General features: G+C 44.8%; 1 protein-coding gene across 5 annotated transcripts in view; it reads left to right on the top strand.

Moving 5' to 3' along the window:
• Window positions 1-2591: 2591 nt before the first annotated feature.
• The window catches only part of LOC121084738 (transmembrane protein 68), a 28506-nt gene continuing 21303 nt past the window's right edge, over window positions 2592-9794 (top strand). For 2 of the 5 annotated variants that reach the window (XM_040586618.1, XM_040586616.1), the window contains exons 1-2: window positions 2608-2894; window positions 7788-8118. In XM_040586618.1, coding sequence (XP_040442552.1) covers window positions 7791-8118 — 328 coding nt within the window. In that variant the 5' untranslated portion in view covers window positions 2608-2894; window positions 7788-7790. Of the gene's footprint in view, window positions 2895-6870; window positions 8119-9794 lie in introns of those variants that run through there. The other 3 variants (XM_040586620.1, XM_040586619.1, XM_040586617.1) reach the window with 3 other exon arrangements.

Below are 9794 nucleotides of genomic sequence, written 5' to 3'. Positions count from 1 at the left end.
GCTGTGGGATATTTTACTGGTGGGGGTGGGAGAACTTTGTGCAATCTATCCAATGTGCCACTAAATGCAACAAAGCCTGTTAAGTTCAAACACCAAGAAAGGTATTTTTTGTGTCTTGTTTTTCCTTCTTGTACTTCTAATATCTGTATAATCTTTTCCCTCAACATCCTAAAACTTTATGTAGCATCTAAGGAAATAGATACAGTGTTTGCCCATTTTCACTAGAAAGCTAAATCTACTCTTTGGATTAAAATTAATTCTTCCTCTTTCCATGCTGCTTCTCAACAAGTATTTCTTGCACATCTGGAGAAGGGAGCTGGACAGACAGGTGAGTTATTTCCCTAGAGGAAAAAGACAAGAATCCTGTCCTGAAAAATCTCAATTCTGTTCTAAAACATAGGAATGTTTACTTGAACACCTTAACTATAATTGCTATATGCAGGCAGGCAGATTTTTCTCCCAGCAGAGACTCTGCATGCGTAGGAGATGATAAATGAAAGCAAATCAAGGTGCTGACTGATAGGCCTGGATGTGAACAGCCATTCAAACCATGCAGTCTTACAGTGCACTCCAACAATATAAGCTGAAATTCAGAGCCTGAGCTTAAGTCGGATGAGAAAAGGAACTAAAAGAAACAGCTATCAAATACAAAAATGGACACAAATGAAGAATCAAGAGGAATTAAGAGCAGCCAGAATCTGAAACCATTCCTTGTATTGCAGAAACGATGCAGGACTCGACAGCATCATTCTCTGACTATCCTATTTTTCAAGCACATTAGCATCATCATGGAGCGTGTCCAAAGAGCAGCGAAGCTGGTGAAGGGTCTAGAGCACAAGTCTTGTGAGGAGCAGCTGAGGGAACTGGGGATGTTTAGCTTGGAGAAAGGGAGGCTCAGGCGAGAACTTACTGCTCTCTACAACTATCTGAAAGGAGGCTGGAGCAAGGGGGCTGTCAGTCTCTTCTCCCCAGTGACAAGTGATGTAGGTCAAGAGGAAACTGCCTCAAGTTGCACCGGGGGGGTTAGATTGGACATTAGGAAAAATTTCTTCACCAAAAGGGTTGTCAAGCATTGGGACAGGCTGCCCAGGGAAGGAGTTGAGTCACCATCCCTGGAGGTGTTTGAAGGGTGTGTAGATGTGGCACTTCGGGCTGTGGTTTAGTGGTGGACTTGGGAGTACTAGGTTAGTGGTTGGACTCAATGATCTTAAAGGTCTTTTCCAACCTAAATGATTCTTAGATGAATTAAACCACCATAGTCATCTGAATTTGCACAGCAAGTCTCCATAGACTTGGTGCTAGGTGCCATGCTGCAACTCAGAACAGAGCCTTGGTCTTGAACAGTGGATATGTAATCAGAGCATTGATTATCTTTCAGAGCAGGGATTTCAGCCTAGGTCTTGCATGTCTCAGATGCCTGTTAACAGTTTGATAAGAAAGTTCAACTTTTTCCTGGGCTATTTTGTCTTACAGCAGCATCCCTGTATTACTTGCAGCTTAGCTGAAGTGAGCTGGAGTAAAAATTTCTACTACTTCCGTCTGCTTTTGTCTTCTGTCACAGTTCTGGGGTTTCAAGGGAATAGACAAAACTATTATTGAGTGATGTGAGTAGCTTTGAGAGATGTATGACAGTGATTTTTCTAATAAAAAAGTAAACATTTTTTCCCAGAAACATTATGGTAACTGCTCTAATGAAGAGCAGTTATTATAATACTGTTTTAGAAGCTCCCCCCCCTAAATTTATGTTCTGTTCAGAGCAGTATTGGAGGAATGCCAGAAGTAGAAACTGGTATTATAACAAGTATTTCTTTCAATTTTGGATCAGATCGCTCCTCTGCTACACATATTTTCTAGCCTCTGTTATACAACAACAAAGGAAAAACTGCAAATGCAAATGACTTGTACCTGCATTAAAACGTAAGCTGCATTTATGAGTCTTTTTGGGTATAGTTTGCCCAATGAGCAATGCAAGGAAATCCTGTTTCTTAACTTTCCGTATGTGAAGTTACCCAGCTCAAATGACCAGATTTTGCATTGGGGAAAAATATGCTACCGGTAACGCTGGGAAAGTAAATTACTCGGGCAGCGGCGGTGCAAATGCAGTCGTGGAAAGCGCGGCTGCACAGCCCCCGAAGTCGAACGGGTGGGTGCAAACGCCAGCGGCAGCCGGCCGTGGCGGCGGCGCAGCGAGCGAGCCCGCGGGTAGGCAGCGGGGCCGGGGCCAGAGCAGCGCGGCCGCTGCGCTGACAGGCACCCGGGGGCTGCACAAGGGGCACAGCCGCCAGGCTGCAGCGCCGCGGGGGGCGGCCCCGTGGCCCGGGGGCACGCAGCGGGGTGGCTGTGAGGAGCCCGTCTTCACCCCCGGGCTGAAGGGCTGCCCGGCGGGCCAGCGGCCGCGGAAGGCGCTGCAGCAGCGGCGGGTTTGGGCCGGCCGGACCGCGGCGGGCGGGCAGTAGGCGCGGCGGGCCGCCCCGGTGAGGCTCCGCCCTGCGCCAGGCCCCGCCCGCCCCGCCCCTCTCACTCGCGGGCAACGCGCGCCCCCTGGCGTCGTCCGTTCCTCTCCCGCCGGAAGCGTCGGGCGGTGCGTGCCAGACGCGGTCCGGGCGGCTCCCGCGCCCCCGGCGGCGCGGAGTTCCCCCCCTCCCCTCCGCCGCTGTCCTCGTTCCCTCCGCGCACGTCCCAGCCGCCCCCCCCCCCCCCCCCCCCCCGCCGCCTTCTCCGCTCCCGCCCGCCGGCGGCACGGTGCCCTCCCGCCTCCGCCCCGCCGTGGGGAGCCGCCCTAGCCTGGCCGCCCCGCGGGCACCCGGCCTCCGCGGGGGCGGCGGGCGCAGAAGTAAAAGCAGGCCCCGGCACGGGCGCGGGGCTGGAGCCGGAGCCGCCGCCGCCAGAGGAAGGTGAGCGGGCGCTGCCGGGTGGGCTGGGGGGGTCTCCGCGCCACCCCGCAGGCGGGAGGCGGCTTGCCTGGATCGGCAGCGGCCGGGCTCGGCAGCGGCCTGGGGCCTGGCTCTAACCGCTGTCGGGCGGGGGCTGCGGCCGCAGCGCGGTGCAGCTCAGCTGAGCGGCCGGGCCGGGCCCGGGCCTGTGCCCTCCTCGGCCGAACTCGCCCGCCGCCCCCGGCTGCTGCGGAAGGAGCTGCTGTCCTGCGGGTGTAGCAGCACGGAGCTGAGCTGGGCCTGGCTTCCAAGCAAGGGCAAACCACCCTCTGACTTCCAGGGATTAGCAGGGTTATCGGAGTCCTCAAGATTTTTGTGTTTGTGGTGGCCTTGCTAATACGACCGATGTGATGGAAAGCAGCGTATTTCTGTTGGCGAGGGCATGTCATAACTCTTGCTTTCCAGTATCTTCCTCATTTGGAGCCACTGGAATGTTCTCCAGAGGTTCCACTTACACCTTTCATATACGTGCTGAAATCATACTTTCCATATTTGTGTCTCTTTCAATAATTGCTGCTTCTAGCATGACAGTAGGTCCTCGGTTAGTCCAGTGCCTGCTAACTACAGCTGAAGACCACTGTTGTGGTCTAGTTAAGGGCTTTTCTGGGTCACGCACTAGAAGTCAGTGAAAGGAGTTGTATGTTAGCCTTGTTTCCACTTCACCACCAGCATAAAACCTTAAGCTTAAGCGTAAGTCTAATGAGAAATTGCACCTTTTTCATCTGGTGAAAATGTATGTAAGCTGCTCTATTAGGAAGTTAGAACTTAAATTAAAAATGCCTAGTTTGGTCACAACAGGAAATGTGTTAGTGATGTTGGTTAAAATAAGAAGCTCTTTAAGGGTAATGCTCATGTTATGGAGGGATTCGGCCTGTAAATTGTTTAAGGGTGAGACTTAGCAGTACTGCACCCCATTGTGGTTTTTAGATTTGCATGGTGATAGATGTTGGAAGACCTCTGACAAGGAGGGCAGGACAGTCTCTCTTTGCTTGGGTGAAGTCCTAATCAGAGTCACATTGTTGGTGTTTCTAGATGACAGTGTGCTTTATCTTGTGATTGTAACAGCTCTGAGCAGTTGAGTAGACAGCTGTAAAGTCGGAACAGACCAAAATGACGTTATCTGTTGGTAGCATATATGAGCTATGTTGGACCTTTATTCACTGTGGAGCATCCTGTGCTTTTTTTTTGACCATGGAGACAGAATCTGTCTTCCCTTCCTCATTGCCTTTGGTAGGGTGTTCAGTGTGGCAGTAACATAAATCACACTTGGGCTTGTATACAGAGTATTTTTGTGGATGTACCATGGGTGATCAGAAGAAATGCTGGACTTGTTACACAGAGAGCAAAGTTACAGGAGGTAAAGGCCTGGAGAAGGCCTTTATCTGGTGGACGGTAAGCCTAGTATGAGTGAGAATGACTGGTTACATTTTGGGCTATGTTAGCAAGGCCAAAGCCATTAGATAGAGGAAATATTTATTACCTGCGTTTCAGCACTTTTGAGACAAGTCCAGTTTAGAGCCGTACAGTACAAGAAAGATGCTGACAAACTGGAAGGGGTGCAGAGAAGGACCACCAGCATTGTTAGGTGGCTGGAGCACATGGTGTCTGTGGAGAAGCTGAGGGAGCTCTGCATGTTTAACCCAGAGAGGGCTTAAAAGGGGATCTTACCACTGTTTTTAATGAGTGGTTATAGAGAGGGGGGGCTTAGATTCTTCTCAGCAAAGGCACAGAAGGCAACAGGCACAAATTGCTGTAAGGGGAATACTACCTAGAGTAACGGAGAAACATTTTCACCGTGAGGGTGGTCAAGCACTGGATTAGGGGCCCAGAGAAGCAGTGGGATCTCCATCGACGGAGATGTTACAAACTGGACTGGACATGGCCCTGAGCAACCTGAGCTAACTCCTTAGTTAGCAAGAGGTTGGACAAGTGCTGTACAACGAGTCTTTCCGATATAAATAATCCTATAATTCTCTTCAAGGTGAGGAAACAATGTCATTCAGAGTAGAGTTGACTGTCCCTAAGACAAGGCAGTGCTTAGATGTCTCGTGCGTGCTTGACAGCAAAGAAGTTGTCAGATTGTAATTTCTGTTACAGGTTGGTGCATAGATCTGCAAGTGAACTTATAAAACTGTCACAATTGCGTTTGAGGTATTGCATTTAGCACTACAGGCAAAAGGACAAGTAATGTTTTGCAAGGCTGAACGTGTGTGGACAGGATTTAAATGTACTTGAGGAGGATTTTGTGTTTGGAGAAAGCCATAAACAATTAAAAATATAATAGGTGGGAGAGTATAACTTCTAAGTAATCTTTAAAGCTGTATAATCACTTCTTCAGTTTTGAAAAATGTTTCTGTGCCATAACCCATACTCCATGTTGTTCTTTAGCTTACTAGCTAAAGTGGAACCTAGTGGAACTAGTGGTGGAACCACTGGAGAAGCCCAGGCATAGCAGTCTGATAAATGTTGTAGTGTTGGATGCTACTCCTGAATCCTGCTTGGGCTTACAAGTTGTGTTTCTTGTAATTGCTGTGGGTGTTTGCTGCCTGACGGGTTCTGGAGTTTGGCTCTGGCAACTGGAATGAAAAGGAGCTTTCTCTTGCTCTCCCACACATGCACTCTCTCCTGTCCTTTCCCCCTAATTCACACTGCAAAACATGTGTGCATGAAATCAGTGAAGTGCATGTCACTAAGTGCTTATATATCACTGAAGGTAAACGAGCTGCTTGTCACATTGTCTTCAGGAACATGCTGGGGAGCAAAATGTTGTAAACCTGAGCTAGTGGAACAGGCATGGATCGTGGGAGCAAAGTCCTTGTCACCAGATCAGCTTTCTTCTTGTTAAGAGATGTCACATTGAGCAATGTGGGTAGAGGCAGATTTCAAAACAGAAGGAAAAGGAACATCCGTTTGCTCTATCAGAATGGGAGAAAAAATTGAGACCAGAAAATGTGAGATGAGTTCTGCTCTAGTACATGTTTTAACATATCATAGTGAATGTGGAGTAAGACTGATTTTCATAGTTTTTATCACTGTGGTTCTGACAGTATTAATTATCTCCTGAATTTCAGTCACTTTTAACAGTAAAGGACTGATAGACACATGTCCATCTAGGCATAGAAACTCTGCAGTCATACATGCTGAAAGTCACATTTTATTAAAAAAGCCAAAACATAACACCAAGCTTATATTTTTTCAGAAACTGTTGTTCTTAATCCATTTCTCTGTAACAAGCCTACATTATAGTTGCAACATGTTTTTCTTCTTGGTCTTGACTATCGGTTACCTGAAGTCTTGACCAAAACTTCATTCTAGACTGGGTAACATTTTTGCCTTAAGGCATTATTAATGTTGTTCTAGAACTGTAGAAGATAGCCAAGCATCCAGGTTGTCCCATGGTTATAAGATAAAGTGAATAGCAAGTTTTCCCCTTGTGGCGATTTAACCCCAGCTGGTGACTAAGCGCCACACAGCTGCTCACTCTCTCCCCCCACAGTGGGCTGGGGAGAGGATGGGAAGGGTGAAAGTGAGGAGGCTTGTGCATTGAGATAAGGACAGTTTAACAGGTAAAGCAAAAGCCATGCATGCAAGCAAAGCAAAACAAGGAATTCATTCGCTGCTTCCCATCGGCAGGCAGGTGTTCAGGATCTCCTGGAAAGCGGGCCTCCAGCATACATAACGGTTCCTTGGGAAGACAAACGCCATTAATGCTGAACATCGCCCTGCTTCCTTCTTCATTTCCCAGCTTGTATACACTCAGCATGACGTTATATGGTATGGAATATCCCTTTGGCCAGTTGGGGTCAGCTGTCCTGGCTGTGTCCCCTCCCAGTTTCTTGTGCCCTTCCAGCCCTCTGGCTGGCAGGGCCTGAGAAACTGAAAAGTCCTTGACTTGTTGTTGCTGGGTAATGTTTACACTTAGAAACATCAGTGTGTCGTCAAGACTCTTCTCACACCAAATCCAAAACACAGCATTGCGCCAGCTACTAAGAAGAAAATTAACTCTGTCCCAAGTGAAACCATGATGCCCTTAAATCATATAAAGCTAATAAACAAATGTTGCTCCAGAATTATAGAAAGCCTGGAATATCATCCCAGAGAGGTCTAGCCCTGAAACTTCTTCGGAGCTGGTGTTGGAGAAGAGAGATTCTTATACATAGGCACACTACAGCCAGAGCAGTTAAATCTTTTAGAGGACTTCTGTGATCTTTTTCCCTTGTCCTTCCTGCTGCCTCTGTGTTGTGCTCTGGGACTTGGTGCTTCACTGTCTGTAAAATTTCCAGGTACAGTTAAAGGTGTCTGCAGGAGTGAGACTTGCTTATTTGGCGTCATCTTCTAGAGTCATTGTATGCTTGTGGTTAGTGGAAGTGTTCAGCAGGTTTTTTATAACACTGGATCTGAGATCGTGCTGTTCCCTGTTGTAGAAGTGCTTGGGAGAAGGTTCTGAGTGTACTGCTTACTGTGTAGAACAGTAAATAAGACTAATCACTACAGCTTTCTGAAAATTGAAAATGCAGTATAAATTGGTATTGGTAACAGTATAAATGTTCTAGATATGCTTAAGCTGAACAGTTTTATTTGAGAGAAAAATCTTAGCCTGAGATTAAGCAGTTGCACTATCTTTCTCAATCAAAATTGTCAGCATTTCCACTACACAAAAGAAAAGGACTGGAAAAATCCAAGTGAAAGTTTTGCTGCATGAGCCATTACATGTCCAATAGGTGCTGCTTGGATATGGGGTAAATGGTGTATGAATAAAATGCATGGGAGAGGTTGCATGATTAAACAGGATAGACAGGTCTATCTTTTTTGAGGATTTATTCATACTTTTTTTTTTTTTTTTTAATTAAACAGGAGATGATAGGTGGAAATGAATCCTGTACTGCAGGACCTATACCTGTGTCCTACTTAACCTGCCTGACTCACATTCTGAGAGAATGGACTGGTGTGGAGCACATTGAAGATTATCTGAGTTATGCAGTCTACCTTTTATGGGTGCTTTTTCCACTCGCAGTAGTTTTTCTGCTTCCAGGAGTTCTTGTCATCCTCTTCTATGCTTCCATTCTCCTTCTTCATATTTATAAAAGAAAGAATGAACTAAAGGAAGCTTATTCCAATGATTTTTGGGATGGTGCAAGACAAATGTTAGCTACCCTATGGGATGGACATGGAAGAATATGGCATGGTAAGTGAGATCTGATTTTTCGTTAAAAACTGTTGAAGCTCTTACTCCTAGTTTACCTTTCAGGATTATCAATATATATATTATTGTTGTTGCTGTTGCGTGAAATCTAAAATTCAGGCCATTTTTTCTGTTTTTATCAATGACTGCCAGTGATGCTTGGGAGAAAAAAAAGCCATTCAGACTTCTTTGGTTGTCAGATATTTTGTCTTACACATTATTCCTTTGCTGCTACAAAATGAGATCTTTCATCCAGTTGAATATATATGCAATTTTAAAAAATTGTTTACATTTTTTTCTATTTTACTTTTTATAACTACTCCTGGATTTCGTCATGCCAGGAGGACCCGAAATGTTTGCTATGTTAAAAATTAGATCAATTAACTGTATTATTTCAGAGTCAATACATAAACATTGGAAGTCAAATGCCAGCTCCCTGAGAGCTAGTATGTCAGAACGTTAGCATAATTTAATTTCACTTAACCAGTCTTTTACGTATAATGCCAAATGATGCCTTAAAGGAGCACTTGGTGTCAGTTCACTCACTAGTTGTCTACTTCAAATTGACTTTAGAGCCTAAAGCTGTTACAGAACCATACTTTATTTTCTTTCTATGTGTTTTTGAAAACTACTTTCTCTGCTAGAATGTCAAAACGAAGGGCTCTGTTCCTTGTCCTTCTACTATTATTTCTTTTATAAAGACAGACTTAATAAATGATTTGGCTTTTCTTTCTAAGGAAATCCTAAGCCTCTTTCAGAACCATTCAGTCTAGATGCATTTAAAGGAAAAAGAGATGTTTAAGAGCAATTTACATAAAGAACAAATCCTTCTTGAAAATCATCTCTATTTGTTCTCTAGTGAAAGGGAAGCGAGTTTTCAAGGCATTGATAACCAGATGGTGCAGCGACTGTATCAGATAGGCTTTGTAAGACTAAGATGTAACTTTCAAATCTAGGAAAGTATACTAGATCAAAATCAACAGCTACATCAAAGAGCTTAAAATGCTCACTTCACAATAAAAAGCTATTTACTTTTTTTTCATAAGAAAATGATTTTTTTAAGATCTTGGCTCTTTTCATCCGTAGTAACTTTTTCTTTTTGTAAGATCTAACTTTTTATTTGTGCAGAAAAGATTCTTATCCTGCCCCTTGTTGACAGTTGTGACTTTTCTGCCCTGCCAGCTGCTCTCATCTTCTCTATAAACTTCTCTTGCTAAAGAATGAAATGTTTTGCAATTATTTTTTCCCCATTTTATTATCAATATGTCATAGGAAGAAATCTTCATCTTGAAATCACAGCATTGGAAAAAAACCCACAAACCCCCAAATCAATGCCACAACAAAAAACCCCTAAACCAAAGCCCCAAACTGGTGTGCGATGCCTGTAACTTTACATGTATTATGCAAATGTTAGATGTAGGCATCATTCTGGTTATGACTGGCTGGTGTGGAGCACAGTAGTCAGTTGGTATCATACAGATGATAGGCTTGCAATATGTTGTGACTCTACAGGTATGGGTAATAAAATAGAGTGAGAAGAACCAAGAGTACCTTCAGAATTAAAAATTAATGGAATGGGAATTGCAGACCTGATTAACTTTGGAAGAAGTGAAAGGGTTTGAGGTTTTTTGTTTATTTAAAAAAACCCAAACAACATAAACAAGATACTGTAACAATAC

The sequence above is a fragment of the Falco naumanni genome, chromosome 3 (assembly GCF_017639655.2).
Source record: "Falco naumanni isolate bFalNau1 chromosome 3, bFalNau1.pat, whole genome shotgun sequence".
NCBI classification, from domain to species: Eukaryota; Metazoa; Chordata; class Aves; order Falconiformes; family Falconidae; genus Falco; species Falco naumanni.
Note: the sequence above shows the minus strand (reverse complement) of the source record. Positions and strands in the feature narration are given on the sequence as shown.